Source organism: Drosophila montana, unplaced genomic scaffold (assembly GCF_035044405.1).
Source record: "Drosophila montana isolate Dmon_TW-CO22-7 unplaced genomic scaffold, ASM3504440v1 contig_1624_1, whole genome shotgun sequence".
Lineage (NCBI taxonomy): Eukaryota > Metazoa > Arthropoda > Insecta > Diptera > Drosophilidae > Drosophila > Drosophila montana.
The window spans coordinates 2033769-2050345 of record NW_026996559.1 but is presented as its reverse complement, the minus strand read 5'-3'; the positions used below and the strand labels follow the sequence as shown (position 1 = coordinate 2050345).

The window sequence follows — 16577 nt, the reverse complement described above, 5'->3', positions numbered from 1 at the left end:
GATGAGAGTAAGCCACAGCAGTTTCTTGTAGAGTGAGCGAGTAAAAAGACAGCGTTGCCGTTCCCCGACACAGGCCATATGTATTCTTACTCTCTTGCTTCTGAGAGCATGCGAGCATGTCTCGAACCCGAACAAAAACGAAGGCGAGTTTGGACCAGCCGCAGAAATATCGAATGTCACCATCAAAAGTAGGGTTTGTCCGGTCTATATGTTATTTGGTTAGTGGATCTATTTATGCCTGTCTTACAAAATAATCGAAAGTATTTTTAATCAAAAGCCTCTTATTGTGGTAATAATTCGACAGTCTGGTCACATTTTTCGAATCGATATACATATTGTTAACAACACCTAGCACAGAATTTTACAAAAAAAACAAAAGAACCCTTAGGAAATTTATGTATTTTGACTATAATACCTAATATTCAGCCACTATATATTTTGATTTAATAAAGAAAAGTAAAATCGATACTATCGATATACAAATTGTCAACAAATACCAAATCTGTCTCGTAATCGTAGTGCGTAGTACGCGAGCAAAAGCTAACGCGAATAATTGAAAGCGGAAAAGCAAAGCAAAGCTAAGCTGAAACGTGCATTGCATATTACGAAATTGCAGCAGCCAGTTGAACAGCCTGCCTGCCTGCGTTTTAAGAGAACAAATTTAAATCCAAGGAAAAGACTATATGTACACATAATATGTGCATATATATAGAAATAGTGTATGTATATGTATGAGTGCGAGTGCATGTGTGTGTGTGTGTGTGTGTGAGTGTGCAGCTGAGTGTTTTTAATTCTCTTGCTTGTATAATTCATCAGCTGCCTGACGCGGTCATCCAGTATCGGCGATTGTCTATTTTGCGTAGGAAGTGCACAAAAACATTGTTGAAAATGTACAAACGCATACATATCATACTATAGAAATGTATGCATGCGCATGTGAAAATCAAAAGAGAGAAAGAAAAGTGTGTGAGGAACGGGACCCATCGCAACAAAACAATGTTTAGCTCACAATAATTATTATTATGCATATACAGAGCTGTAAATACTTGCTTACATATGCAAATACATGTAAAAGTGCTTGTGTATGAATGTACATGGGTGTTACTATGGCCAAGTGAATGTGTGTATGTTTGAGCATGCAGAATCTGGCTGGCTGCAGTTGTTGTTGCCTGCCAAGTACATACATACATCTTTATATGTATGTATTTACACACATGTAAATTTATTCGGATATGTATATATACATATATTGCGTTTCAATCTAAATGGTTTTTTTTTTTTGTTTCTGTTCTGTTAATCGAAAATCTGAATGTCGTTTTGTGGGCTGCTGCTGCTGCTCTTGCTGTTGGCTATTGGCATGCGCGTTCTCGCTCTCTCTTACACGCTCTTGTCACTCTGCTGTCATCGTGCAATGCGTCGTGCGTTTTGTTTTTGTTTTGCTGCCAAAACTAACCACTGACAGCAGCAGCAGCAGTTGTTGGACAAAAACAACGATAATAATGAGATTTGCTAAAATGGCCAAGCAACAGTTGCAAACATAACTCTGATGTAGCTGTAAGTAAAAAGAGCAGCAGCAGCAGCAGCAGCATTTGTATAAATTGTCAATTGAGTAATATTAAAAGTAAAACCGCATAAAAGCAAACAAAAAAAATTATTGCCTTACATAGACAACAAATACATACCTAAGCTCATCTCAAATCAATTGTATGTATGTTAATAAGTTAGTGCGCGCACTCGTTATTTGGATGTACATAAATCAAACGACAACAATTAAAGTAAAACTATACAATTAAATTGCGTTAATTATTTTCGTTCAGTAGCTAAATTGAAGACAACCCGAATGCAAGCAGCATCAGCAGCAGCGGCAGCAGGAGCAGCAGCAGCAGCAAAAACAGCATAGGCAAGAACCAAGAAACAACCGAACATAAAAATTATACCAACAACTACAATAACAAATAACGGCTACAGCAAACCAAGGACAAGCTATCCACCCACCCACACATACGTACATAAGCAGCAGCAAACGTGTGGATAGAGGGAGCGGCGGTTATTGGGAGAGCGACGAGAGCGACCAAAGATAAAAAACGTACCCCAACTGCTCGAATTTAGTCGAAGAAGCGGTCGTCGGTCACTCGGGTAATAGCCGAAAGAAAAAGGGAAACGTAAAAGAAGTTGCAAGAGGAAGCGAGTTAGGAAACGAGAAGGAAAACCTATCGAAAAGTGACAACTAAATATGGATCGCTACGATATGGAGGATGTTGTTGTGCCCGAGCAGGACGGCAGTTCGCCATTAAAGGAATGGCGCCTCAAACACCAGGCTGGCACATTGAAGCGCGACGATTTCATCGACTACTTCAAAAAGGAATCGCCAAAATATTTTCATTTTCAAAATGAAATGGGAACAGGTGAGTCGCTATAACCTACATAAGTGGCTTAAGTAAATGTCTGTATGTGCCTGTGTGCGTGTGTGTGTGTGTGTGTTTGTGTACATTTATGAGTATATTTATCTTTATATATTCACATTCAAGCCGTGCTCTTGAATTTGTTGTTGTTGCCGTTGTTGTCATTGAATATCGCACGTTTGTTCGCTGGTTTTTTCCCCTATTTTGTTATATTTTGTATTATTTTTCCATCACGTTGTTATTGTCTATTCGATTTCCGCAAATTTTCGCGCACTCGTTTTTCCTTTCATTAGACGAGTTGATTGCACGATTTGAGTTGTCTACTTTACCTGTCTCACCTTCTAAGCAGCGCCTGCAAAAACAGCAACTACAACCACAACAACGACGACGGCTATTACAAAATCAACAACCCAGCCCCAGCCCCAGCCTAGCAACAATAACAAACTCGTTTTGCGCCACATTCCGTTAGAAGTTTACATGGTATTCATATTGTTTTATTTTACTTATTTTTATACATTTTTCTTCTTTTGTGTGCAACTGACTCAGGGTCTGTAGGTAACCTAACCGATATTAGTTTTCCCAAACTGCGTCGGAAGTTTTCTTTCAGGCTTCCAATAAGTCAATTTAGACAATATTTTCTGCAATACGTACATATATGATACGAGAACTTACATACCAAATATGGTAGCTCGAGCTCTTCAAATTTCCAAGATATGTTTAAAAAACCTTGCCCTCTAATCGATACTTATCGATTTCGGGCAGTTATCCATCTCTGAAATCTGCGTGATCATATAGTCGGAAGGTCATGACTGGTTCGAGTCAGCTGTTTGTTGCTGATGATGAATCCAAATATCATTTGTGCTTGAAGTTGCCTCCTTCTGCCTGATAAATTAACCCTTTCCGTGGGTTCGTTTATCCCAAAGATTTGTTTACCGTTCGCACTGTTTCTTGATTCTATGTTACTTTTTGCCAAATCATGAATGACCGACCACCCACAGTACTTAATGCGTTTTCTGTTTTACAACGCATTTTCTTTTGGGAGAGACTGTTGACGTTTTAAAGTCGAATACATTATACGCAATGTGGAAATGCGCGGCCAGTGGAACGGCATCGATTGCAAAACAAAGAGAAATTAAATGAATAGGAATTGTGCAGCAATCTGTTTAATCCTGTTTAATTTTGGTTCTACGTGAGTCGTATTTATACCCAGATGGTTTTATACACATGTACATATGCAAGATTGACTTAAGTGCCTTCTCTCAACTGTTATGCAACTAATTGCGATACCTGTCATTTAAGATAAGGATATTTGCACACCGTTTAAATTGTTTTGCAATTGGATTTCAGCTTGTCGGGTTTTTGACCTGTGAATTTGACAGTGCTATCAGTATTATGATACCCTGTTAATATTATAATGGGGTTGTTTGGGCTATTATATGCATATATACATGATATGATATATGATCAAATTATATAAATGTTAATAAAGGATGGTAGATTTGTATTTATCGTATGTATGTATGCTGGGAGGACTCGTAAACGTGGATGCAGGGTATCTTTCAGTAGATCTCTCTTGATTTTGGAACACTTACAATTCTTTGTTGTCATGTTGACACTTGAGCGCCTAATTTTTATACACTGCCCTGTCCCTCCATGACTTACTGATAAAGTCAGAAGTCGGGATTTCAGGTAGTTGATAAACTTCGTCGCCTTCGTCTTCGTCATCGTCAACGTTTTCCTTGTACCAAATTGAATCGCCGCACCGATGCACAGTAACGTGGCCAGTTCCGCGCAGTTCTCGGAAGCTTCTTTGTCCGGTTGACACATTTAGGCGTTCGTGTCCGTTGGGTATATAAATCAAGTAGTCTTCTGTATAAGGTCGATTGCCCGATTTCTGTTCCAGGAGATCTTTTTTCCTTTTGGGAGCACCTTAATAATTTCCGACATTTTCTTCTTGTGGGGATGTCAAGAAATGCAATTAAAAAATGATGCCACCTACTGCAAATTTATGTGTTTGTCATACAGTGCTGGCCATAAAACGTGAGTCAGCGTAAGAATCTGAATTATAAATAGTATATCACTGGTTATATGCTAAATGCTTGTATTGAATTTAATGAACCGAGGTTAAGTTTCTTAAGAAACAGACTCAAATTATTTTCCTAAATTCCTTTGTGCCATTATCTGTCTTTGTTTTCTGTACCAAAGTCAACCTTGATGAATACACTGTGTAAGTTAATTGGAATAACAGCTGTTTTCTTGAATTATTGTCTTCGATATAGAGCTTGTTAAGTAGAAGAAACATACAAATAAAAAATAATAATACATTAGAAGCTGAAAACAGGATAATAAGAATCTATTTGTAGTTCGATGTAAATATACCCATAGCCATAAAATCATTTAAAATATTTTTTGTAGTAATTTTCGTTAGATATTTATTTCGATGAAATAATTTCATCCTAAATAATACGAAAGGTTTTGTAAATTAATTTAATTGACTGAATATCTGTTAAGAAAAAGATATACCCATGACAAACAATAGAAAAAATACCAAAATTACTTTTATCAGCTGCTCCATCCATTTTGGCCGCTACTGTAAGTGCATATACACATACGTGTACTCGAGCTCTCGTGGTCTTGTTGTTCCTATGGAACGTGCTCCGGACTGGGGACAGTCTATGGCCGGGCACTAGCTTTGCGGCCATGGCAATCGAACGGAACATCGAAACAAAAGAGTGTTCCAGACGTTCCTTTGTTTCAGCCTGTTGTGCCTCAGCTGCTTGCGCAATTGATTAATACATCATTATTATCATATACATATACATATATGTATGTATGTATGTATATATGATCGTGCCTTTATAGAAACTATATGTAGTGCAGACATTGTAGGTAGGAACACAGCTGCTGATAGCCTCTGGCGACGTCAGATGCGATTAAAAAGAAACCACGCTTCCCTCGCCTCCTCTCAACCGCCCCTCGCTGCTCGCTGCCTGCTGCTGTTATCGCGCCATAGAAGAAAGCTCGAAAAGCTGTGCGGAAATATGTGGCACCTCCCCCCCAGTTCGATCGCTTGTGTTTCTTTTTTACACTTACCCAAACGATCACTCTCGCACTCTCTAGACCATTTTTGGCTGGGTTTTTCGTAATGAGACGACCTTGAACTGTATCTATGTGTTCGATATCTACGTATATGTACTCGATTCGATTTCATTTTTGATTACCTCAAAACTCGTTTGCTGAAGGTTTTTTTTTTGTTTGTTTTTGTGTCTCCTCTCATAACAGTCCATAAAATCTATAGTTCGGCTTTGGGACAGAGTCTTGGATTACTCTGCTGCGGTTGGGTTTACGGATTCATGGAAAAACAACTTACATTATCAAAGATCTCGCGGCACTCTCTCTCTCTCTCTCTCTTTCGTTCTCTATACACTCTCCCGGCTCCATAATTTACGTGTCATTTTGAATTTGGCTTTTGATTTTCATTGTCTTTGTTTGGCTTTTGCACAAATGTCAACTCATTGTTTATTGCGCTGGCCACATTGACTAACCAGTTTTTTAAGCACACATTTTATGCACTCGAATTAACTTTGTGTTGGCACCCCGCCCCAGCCTGCCACCCTCTAACACGGCCCAGCCGAAAATATGACCAGGTACATTACTCATACGCCACCTCTGATGCAAATGTTGATGCTTCTGATGATGATGTGTGTCTTATAATTATTCATTATTAATGATTCAGGGTTGAACATTTATTTGCTTGTAATCATTATGCATTTGAACTCAAACGGCATGCATAGGTCAACGAAATTTTAATTTCTTTTAGTTTTCAACATAGTTGAGAAACAAAAGAAATATAATTATTTTGAATTTTGTATTAGTTCTTAAAGAATAGGCAAAAATAATAGTCTGGCTATTTTGAATTAGAACTTTTTACTCATGAGCTGTTAATAAACCATTAGATTATTTTTATTTTTTTATATCTAAGCTAGAACAAAAGAGTATTATTTGCCGACTGATTGACTCATATGTATACATTTTAATATTATTCTTAACTCTCCGGTGGGTCGGTTTTAGAAAAAAACAAGTTTTCAATAAAAACCACATACATATATATGTGTACATAATTATAGTTCAACTCATCTTAAAATCTTCTTATAGGAATCGGGTTATTTCTTGTTTGTGAACTGTGTTTAATTTCTGGCAGTTTAAATATTCATATATGTCAATTGCCGAGAAATAAAATTCATACCATCCATTTTCAATTTTTCACCCATTTTTCGAGAGGGTTGATTGCCAATGGATCTCCTCAGTTGAGCATAATTTGATTTTTTAAAATTTATTATATTATTTAATTATAATTTATAAGTTGCTAAATTTATAGTTATATTTGTGCTTTTGTTTCGTTGTTTTTATTATTATTTTGTTTTTGTTTTCATTTTTTCCTCTTTTTATAGATTCAATTGCACCAACTTGTGAGTATTTGTACTTTGGACTTAGCGCCATCCGATCCGCCAGCATCAAAAAAAAAAAAAAAAAAAAAAAAAAACCGACACTACACACAAGAACATGTAGGGAAATTGTCAGACAGATAATAAACCCAGCCCCTTTACCCAAGTCCTGACCCCAACGGTCAGATCAACACAAATCCTATGATATAAAGAGAATCTTTAAATTAACCAATCAGCATATCCTTTCCCCAACTCATGAACTCATCCCTTTGCGGGCTAAGCAGATGAAGCAATGTATGAGTCGGATGATGATAACTCTATGTATTCTGATTATATGCCCCTCGAAGAGCAAGTCCAATTGAGCGCGAAGACTACCAAGCTGCTGCAAGAGATCAAGCGCTTGCAGGAGTCAAAGCACGCCGTGACTTGCGGGTCCTGTAAGTTGACAGCTCCACTGAAACTGGGTGCAGTTCATCAGTTGCCAAATGCGAGTTGCAAGTTGAAAGCTGAACATTGCAAATTGAGCCGAGATCGCTGTAGTTGTAGTCGCTTCTTAGTTCCTTACTATTCGGTCCTTGATCAATTGTTAGTAAGACTGTGCCTTCACCCCCTTAATTACAGTGAAATGCATGTTCAACGAGGCGCTGGCCAAAGAGGAGATCATTGATGTGTTTGTCGAGTTCATCATGGGCGATAGCCCGGTGACAGCGCTCGAGAAGCTTCGACTAGAGGGAAACACGGCCACCGTGTGCGGCAAGGTGTTCAAGAATGGCGAGCCTACTTACAGCTGCCGCGAATGTGGCGTCGATCCGACCTGTGTGCTGTGCGTCAATTGCTTTAAGCGTTCGGCGCATCGCTTTCACAGGTATAAAATGTCCAGCTCCGGCGGAGGTGGCTGTTGTGATTGCGGTGACGATGAGGCCTGGAAGCGTGATCAATACTGCGAGCTGCATCTGGTGAGTAAATGCAAACGATCGGCCCGAAAATCCTTTCTAAAACGACTTTCTTCGTTTTCGCAGGCGAATCGCAAGAATCCTCTGGAGAGCAAAATCATAACCAGTGCCGTGTTGGAACGCGCAGAAATTTGTTTCAGCGCCATATTGGCTTTCTGTGTCAACTATCTGGAGATTGAGCCGAATGCTAGTCTGCAGTGTCTGGATGGAGATCTCGATGGCACCAACTTCTGCACGGTGCTGTACAATGATGAGTCGCACACTTTTGATCAGGTCATAAATACGCTGACAAAGATCGCAAAGTGCCGTCAAAGGGATGCCATGGAGATTGTGGCTGCGATTGATCGTGAGGGTCGAGCCGTTGTTAAGTGTGATAGGTTCCAGGCGTGCAACGAGCTCAAGACGGCCATTGAGAACCAAAATATACCGCCCAGCGGTCTTCTGAACAATGCCCGTCACAGTCAATCGCTGCGCACCTCAGTGCTCAATATCAATTCGGTGGCGTGCCAGCAGTTTGCGCTGCAGCTGCTCAGCTGGTTCCAAGAGTTCCTTGTGCGTCATTATCTATTCCGGAAGACGTTCGCCACGCTGGTGCAGCTTAAGAACGAATCCTTTTGCATTCGCCACATACTCGAATACGATGTGAAGCTATGGAAGACGGCTCGCACTTGCTGGCATCGTCTGCTTATATCCGGCATGCTCATGGAGTACGAGAACAAAATGGTGCTGGCAAAGGAATTCTCGCGACGCTATGCGACCATTGTGGAGGACTTTATTAGCGATGATCACGATCACTCCTTTTCGATTGTATCGCTCAGTGTGCAGTTGTTCACTGTCCCGAGTATTGCTCATAATCTGATCGCCCATGAGGGTATCTTTGACAAGCTGCTACACACGTTCTATCACGTCGCCATCGAGAAGTTCATACACAATCGCACGCTCCACTTTAGCAAGAACATTGCCAGCATGGCGTTCTTTAAGCGAGCCAATTACATACTCTACGATTTACGTTATTTGCTCAGTCTGAAACCTGAAGTGCTTAGCAGTGAACTTCGCAGCGGTTTCCTTGAGGGTTAGTTTCAATTTTCTTAACTTTTTGGTATCTGAACATATCGTTCTCTCCCTCTCTCTCTATCTATCTATCTATATATCTATCTTTCTCTTTCTCATAATATCCCTATTTAACTCTAGTTCATGAACTTGCATGCATCCTTGTCTGATCTGTCAGTCTGTTTACATGTGAAGGCCAACAATTTATGTTAATGGATCGTGATTTAGTTAAATCAATTGCTCGCTACTTAAATATCTATATAATAGTTGCAAAAAGTATGAACTATGAACTAAGGCACATCCAAATTGCATATTGTAAGCTAATTCGTGTCTAGGCTAACGCGTTTTTGCTCGCTGTTTAAATACTTATATGGCTACCAACTCGCTCATATACTCTAATTAGGCATTGTCTTTAAAAGTATTTTGAGCATTATTAGCTCGTTACTTAATAACTTAGATTAGCAGGCGTTCGCTAAAATACTCTGAATACATCAAAAATGTTTACCGCGAGCTAAAGAATTATTTTAACATCCGCGCTTACAGTAGCGAGTAGCAGAGTAGTCGGTAGTAGGTTAATAGGCATAATTAACTGAAGAATATGTTTTCGCTTTTTGGTGGAAAGGTGAAAGTTTTTTGTATCAATACTATTTATCAATTTAAAAAATAGTTTTCTGTGAATATTAGTCATTGTCAGCTAATTAGTTTTTGATTCTATCGGATATTTGCATATAATATTCTCGTTAAATTTTTCAAGCGAGCTTATAATTATCTGTTGATTGTTTTAAAGAAATAAATTAACATATTTTATCTCTCATTTCTTTAGGCTGCAAGGCTCTAATGCGTGTCTTGAATGTAATGCAGGGCATGGAATCGATAACTCGTCAAATGGGCCAGCATATGGACTACGAACCGGAGTGGGAGTGCGCCTTCAATTTGCACATTAAACTGGCCTCGACCATATCGCAGGTGATCGAGTGGGCGGCCAGCGATGTGAAGCTGCTGCGCAAGCTCTACAAGATGACGGTGCGTGCGCTAGTGAATAACAGTTTCATTGTGGGCAACGAGAAGGTGGAACCAAAGACCGTTGCCGACCATGTGGCCAATTGTCTAATATATGACGTATCCACAAGACCGGTTTCGATACATTTACCGCTGTCGCGCTTCTATGCGGGCATCTATCTGCATCTGGGAGCGCACGACATGACCTATGACATCCTTCTGGCCGAGACGGAGGCGCTTAACATCAAGCTAACGCCGCGCGAAATTATTGAGCCAGTGCTGTGCACTCAGGCGATGATTGCCCAGGTCGCCGCAGGCATGTGGAGACGCAACGGTTATTCGCTCCTCCATCAGCTATATTTCTATAGAAATGTACGCTGCCGCGTCGAGATGTTGGACAGGGATATAGTTTGCCTGCAGATTGGCGCCTCGCTAATGGAAAGCAACGAGTTTCTCATTCACTTGCTGAACAAATTCAACATGATCGCCTGGGCGCAGCCCGAATACGAGTTTGGTCTGGCCCAATCACCGGTGGATGACGAGTTTATGCGCCAGCTGTCCATGACCGATGAGTTCCTCGAGCTTTTGATTGTTATCATTGGTGAGCGTTGGATGCCGGGCGTTTCGCTCGTCAGTGAGGAAGATCGCTTACGTAAGGAGATCATACAACTGCTCTGCACCAAATCCTACTCACACTCGGAGCTGTCGCGCGCTCTGCCCGACGGCAACAGCGGCAGCAACGACAGCATTATCGAGGATGTCATAAACACGGTGGCCGTCTTCAAGAAGCCCGTCGGCACCGACAGCAAGGGCGTCTATGAGCTAAAAGAGCACCTCTACGATGAGTTCAACGTATACTTCTACCACTATACCAAGGAGGACAAATCTAAGGCCGAGGAGCTGCAACGTGAGCGTCGCAAGGCCAAAGCACAGCTTGTTTGCTGCCCGCCGCCAATGCTGCCACAGTTAACGCCGGCCTTTACGTAAGTGCAGACCATCTGAAAACTCAGATTATATCTAATTTTATTTATATCTAATTTTATTTTTTCTGCAGCTCCATGGCCAACATTTTGCAGTGCAATGTGTTCCTCGAGATCACCACGATGGTCATGGATCGTGCGTTGGACGCGCGCAGTCGTTCCTTTACCGAAAGTCATTTGCAGAAGGCAAGAGCTGAAAATGAAATTGCAGCAAAAGCAGGCTCTAAACTCTCTCCTATTCCTGCCATTACAGGTGATTCATCTGCTGGGCTTTGCCATACAGGAGGAGATCAGCGAGCATTACCCGTTCCTTAGCTTCTATGAGCGATCGCAAAAGTATTACGTGCTAGAAAAACTGGAGGAGTTGGCCCGTTGCCCACGTGTAAGTATTCGACTTCAGTAGATTTTATACATCACAGGGTTCACAATTGTTCACTTTTATTTTAGTTGGAGGCACATCGCGATTTTGTATTGTGGACCATTAAACGGTACAAGGACCTGCAGGCAAAACAGGCGCCCAGCGTGAGCTCCACGTCGGCAGCTGCTGGCTCGGGCAGCGGCCAACAACAGTCGCAGCAGGGCGAGGATCAGCCGCTATCTTCCGAGCAGCAGGCACGCCTAGAGAAAGAGGCCCGCTCACGGTTGGCCGCTGAGCGTCGCGCAAAAATTATGGCTCAAATCGAGAATGCGCAGAAGTCCTTCATGAAGTCAAATGCAGAAATGTTTGCCAATACAAACGATGAGGGCACTGCAGGCGCAGCGCAGAAACCAAACGAGTCTATGATGGAATGGGAGGAAATACCAGAGTCTTTGGAGGAGCAGGGAGCTGCGGCTCTAGTGCCGGATACATGTAAGACAGTAGCCTGCCTGGGCCCACAGCGCAGCCATTATGAGGCGGGCGACAACAGCTTCAAGTGCATCCTTTGCTTTGAGGACTGCAGCATCAGCAGCAGCGGCCCGCCGCTGGTCAGCTCCGCTTTTGTGCAGACGTCGCGCGTCATTTTCACCACGGCCATCCCTGAGGGGCCGAAATCGGCGCTGCACGTAAGCTGCTGCGGACATGTAATGCATCACAACTGCTGGAAGGAGTACTACAGCAGCGAGGAGTCCAAGGAGCAGCGCCGGCCCCAACGCAATCGGGTGTTGCCAAACCAGACGCAGAACGTTGAGTTCCATTGCCCCTACTGCCGCACCCTGAGCAACACAGTGCTTCCAGTAAGTGAGGCATTGCCAAAGTTCTCGCCACCGCCACCGCCGACTCAAGCAGCCGAGAACTTTATGCCGCTTGATAGCTTTGTGGAAATGCTACTTATGATCAGCAAGCTGATTTTGGAAGGATCGTCAATCGCTTTAATGGACTTGCCCAGAAAATTCAACATTATTGGCAACATGACCCAGTTCGAGCGTAGTGCACAGATCATACAAAAGCCTACCCTGCATATTAACTGGACAGAAGTGATGGGCTCGTTCCATACGGCGCTACGCAACGCCATGCAGAGCCAGCTGCAGGGGCAGCAGTCAGAGGATTCGCCAAATGCGGAAGATAGCGATCTGGACACCGTGTCGCTGCTCTGGGACACCTGCTACTACACGCTGCAGGCACTAGAGGTCTATCTATATGCCATACAGAAGCCCCTGAAGGCCGAACTGCCCATGCGGCATCAAAGCTGCGTTAGCAATTTGGTGCGTGCATGCGCTCTCTACTCAGTCAGTCTGAAAGAGCCGCACATCACCAGGCAGAGCGTGCATGGCGCCAAGCTGTGTGAGACCATATTCAACCAGAAGGGCACCAGCGTCCTGGAATGGGACTGCTTCCGCATGCTGGTACAGCTCAACTTTACTGTGCCCAATCTTGTCGCCGCCGATGGTAAGTACTTATAGGAAGGGGTATTCAATTTTTATGCTAAAGCACCCTGAAGTACATGTTCTCGGTCATCAGCAACAATAGTTCTAGTTGATTTAAATCAGTCACACCTTTAGATATGCATAGTTTAACTACATTAATAAACTTTGGCATGCACATGTCAAGTACCCATTGTGTTCTCGAAGAAAGCTCCAACTAGCTTGACCTTGGATATATTGCAGTTATTTCATGCAACTTTATTTAGTTAAACCCTTTAATTTGGTTACTTGCCTTATTTATAGTTCAAATTTGCTGTGCAATTGATTGAGTATTTACATAATTATCTATGCAACTACATTTTTCTTGTAAGTAATTAGTGGGTTTTGTCCATATGATTTTTGACCCCCATCCGAGGAACACAGAGCGTGTATTTTCCAAACATCTCGTTGATATTTCTGCAAATAATCCTTTCATGGATAAGTGAAAATGAGTTTGAAGCCCGATCGGATAGAAACAAAATATTTGCATTCATAACTTGTGGATAGATTTTCCAAAAGGTTTGAAACCGATCGGATGCTAAACAAACAAGCTTCAAGCAACAGCTTTCTACCAATTTTCCACAGTTACAGCTTACACAGTAAAGCTTACCGAAACCTTGTCCCAAAAGGTAGCTCCTGTAAAAAATGGGATATTTCTTATTCGCCCCGTTCAGGATGATGACATACTACTTTATATATACCTACCACCCACACACACTCTTACTCTTACTCACACACACACATTTATAGTGCACGGCACTATATGTAATCACTTTCTATTTACAGAGAACAAGACGATGTTGCCCAGCGGCAGCATGTTTGACTTTTACATACTTCAGACGTGTTTCCTGGCCAATATAACGAAGGCTATCATTTGCTTTGACTACGAGGCAGAAGTGGCCTCTCGCCCGGATGAGGATAAGGAGAAGCAGCTGGCAGCGATGTTGCAGTACGTGGAGCATCTGCCGTCTAAGATCAGGCACAACATGGCCAGCTTCTATGTTAAGCACAATTTGGCGTTGGGAGTTCGCCAGTTCGAGCGGAACGGGCAGCCGAGAGAAGAGTTTGAGGAAATGGATATGGAGATGGAAGTGAGCGCGCTATTGGACGACCCGGTTAAGTGTCTGGCTCAGTTGCTGGAGTATGTGCGCCGCCAGATGCGCTCATTCCTGCGTAGCTCCTGTCTCTTCTATCGCTGCATTACCGACATCGATTTTCCCGATTCCTTTCCCACTGACCAGCCTGATCGTTTCGGCTTGATGTGCCAGTACCTGGGCTTGGATCCCCAGCTGGGCGTGTATTTTGACATGGAATCGGTGTACGCCCCCATAATGCAGAGCTTCGCCTCGCATCCCCACATTAAGCGCGAGCTCAGCAGGCGCTGCGCCATCAAACAGGCGACGCCCGGATCATCGCAGGCGCATTCGAATACGATATCGATTGTGCCATGCCAGCGGCCGTTGCCGCATCTGGTGCCGCTTTACGAGGATTACAGCGATCTTATCAACAGCGTCTCGGACATCTTCTGTCCAAACAACGAACGCGAGGAGATGAAAACGCCGACCATGTGCTTAATATGCGGCACCATACTGTGCGGTCAATCGTACTGCTGCCAGCCGGAGCTGGGCAAGACGGCGGTGGGCGCCTGTACGCATCACGCCCACGATTGCGGCGCCGAGGTGGGCATATTTTTGCGCATACGCGACTGCCAGGTGGTATATCTGGGCCGCGGCAAGGGCTGCTTTGTCCAGCCACCCTATTTGGATGAGTACGGCGAAACGGATCAGGGTCTGAGACGCGGCAATCCGCTCAGGCTCTGCAAGGCTGCCTACGATCGCATCTTTCTACAGTGGCTGGGACACAATCTGCACGAGGAGATCGCTCGTCTTAATGAGCATGCGAATGTGGCGGTTACGCAGTGGCATCACATGTAGTCCGCATGCTAAAAAATTCAATACAATGCGAACAGCTAAAACAATATCGATAGCAGTTGCTTTAGCGTTAACGTTAACTACAGCGATAACGATAACGATAACAGTAACGGTAACGATAACGACAAGGATAGCATTGTCGTTGGCGATAGCATTATCGACGATGACAAAGGCGGCGACAGTTAATGTGATTATTACAAATTAGGAGAGCATATTTATACGTCTAAGCATTTTACTACTACTAATCCTGTGTGCGCCCCACCCACAATCACAATTATAACCTACACACCCATAACCGCAACCACACCGACGCTCCACCAAACCCAACTCGGATACAATTCCCGAAAGCTAGCACCCCATCAATCCAGCTCCCTATCCCTGGAACCACTTAAATATTAAGTTGCGTGTTTGGTTGTTGTTTTTCTTATACATATATGAATATATATATATATGAATATTTATATATATATATATATATATATATATATATATATATATATATATATATATATATATGTATCTATATTTTTTTTTGTTTTTTTGTAATATTAGAAAAACTTGTTGATAATTTGATTAGCAGGCCGAACGATTGTTTCTCCCCTAGTTATTATATTAAAAACTGTGTAGTTACAAAGCCTGCCAACAGACAGGGCAGCAACTATATATAAAAAAATAAAAGGCAAAAAAATCAGATCCACCGTCCCCGAGAAAACAGATACGAATAATTTAAAACCAGCTTCCACAACAAAATAAACGCATGTTGTTGCTTCTTCATTTGCTCGTTGTTCATTGCGTTCCTTTGTATTTTTTTTATGCGCCAACGGATTCTTGATTCTTGTATATAAAAATGTCATTTGTAATCTCAAAAAAAAATGTAATCTGTAAACTGTAATCTATAATCTATATAATCAACAGGCTCTGCTTAGGGCACACTCTAATCAATGTTAATTTCCTGAGCGCACGAGATGAAAGGGTTTTCAGTTAATTGGATGGTTTCTAAAATCAGTTAGCTCCAGATAGATATAAAAATATATATGTGTATGTAAATATGTATAAATACTTATACATATATATCTATATGTATATATATATACTATATATGTATATGATCTTGTGCGGGCTAGATGCAATAGTTATTGATCGTCCGCTCAGTTTTCGCAATTTGCAGGCTGCCTTCCCCCCTCCCCAACACCCAACCCCCCAAAAACACCATGTCCTTTCTCACATAAATTTTGTATACCAAACACACACACACACGCAGTCAGGCACGTACATATACAAACATATTTATATATATATATATATATATATATTTATACATGTATACATCAGTGAGATCGCCAAACTTAGCGTTAGGCGTTGGTCAAGTAGCGATGGTGGCGGCGGCAACGGCAGCAACAAAGACATATACAACGGCAACTGTGACTGCAGCAGCAACAACAACAATGACAGCAAACAACAAAAACAAATGAACAACATTAGCAGCAGCAGAAGAAGCGGCAGGCGACACACTAAAATAGTCGAGTCATGTTTACATTATCAATATACTTACACCTTTATATATATATATATGTCTATATATAATATATACGAAAACCACGTCACACAAATACACACACACACACATATTTCTTTTTATGTATTGTACAACAACAAAGAACACGAATTATTGTAAAACACAAACAAAACACAGGAATTCAAAATTTGATTGTGAGTAAAAACAACTACAACAACCAACAACAAATAAATGCAGTTTGCAAAATTTTAGTGATATCGAGATTTTTGCCTTGTCCACGACAATCAAGATGGAATCCTGCAACATACATAACATCCAGGAAGTTGTTGGCGGCATATGTTGGATCAATTAACGGAATCTGTTGTATCTATCTTGAACCCATCCAAAATATGTATTTTCAAGTAGAAGGACTGCTATGAA

At 41.9% G+C, this 16577-nt stretch overlaps 1 protein-coding gene across 1 annotated transcript; it reads left to right on the top strand.

Annotated features, from left to right (window-relative positions):
* The first annotated feature begins 507 nt into the window (after positions 1-507).
* Positions 508-15102, top strand: Ubr1 (Ubr1 ubiquitin ligase). The gene is made up of 11 exons (XM_064699955.1): positions 508-719; positions 1818-2405; positions 6854-6871; positions 7132-7284; positions 7469-7803; positions 7867-8872; positions 9674-10832; positions 10904-11015; positions 11083-11211; positions 11277-12696; positions 13461-15102. Exons 2-11 carry the CDS (start codon positions 2234-2236, stop codon positions 14642-14644), a joined length of 5688 nt encoding a protein of 1895 aa, XP_064556025.1. The 5' UTR covers positions 508-719; positions 1818-2233; the 3' UTR covers positions 14645-15102.
* The last annotated feature ends 1475 nt before the right edge of the window (positions 15103-16577 follow it).

Coding starts and splice junctions, on each gene's coding strand:
- Ubr1 (XM_064699955.1), top strand. CDS start 2,234: ATGGATCGCTACGATATGGAGGATGTTGTTGTGCCCGAGCAGGACGGC. Junction 8,873..9,673: donor TCGCAGCGGTTTCCTTGAGG/GTTAGTTTCAAT, acceptor TCATTTCTTTAG/GCTGCAAGGCTCTAATGCGT. Junction 11,212..11,276: donor AGTTGGCCCGTTGCCCACGT/GTAAGTATTCGA, acceptor CTTTTATTTTAG/TTGGAGGCACATCGCGATTT.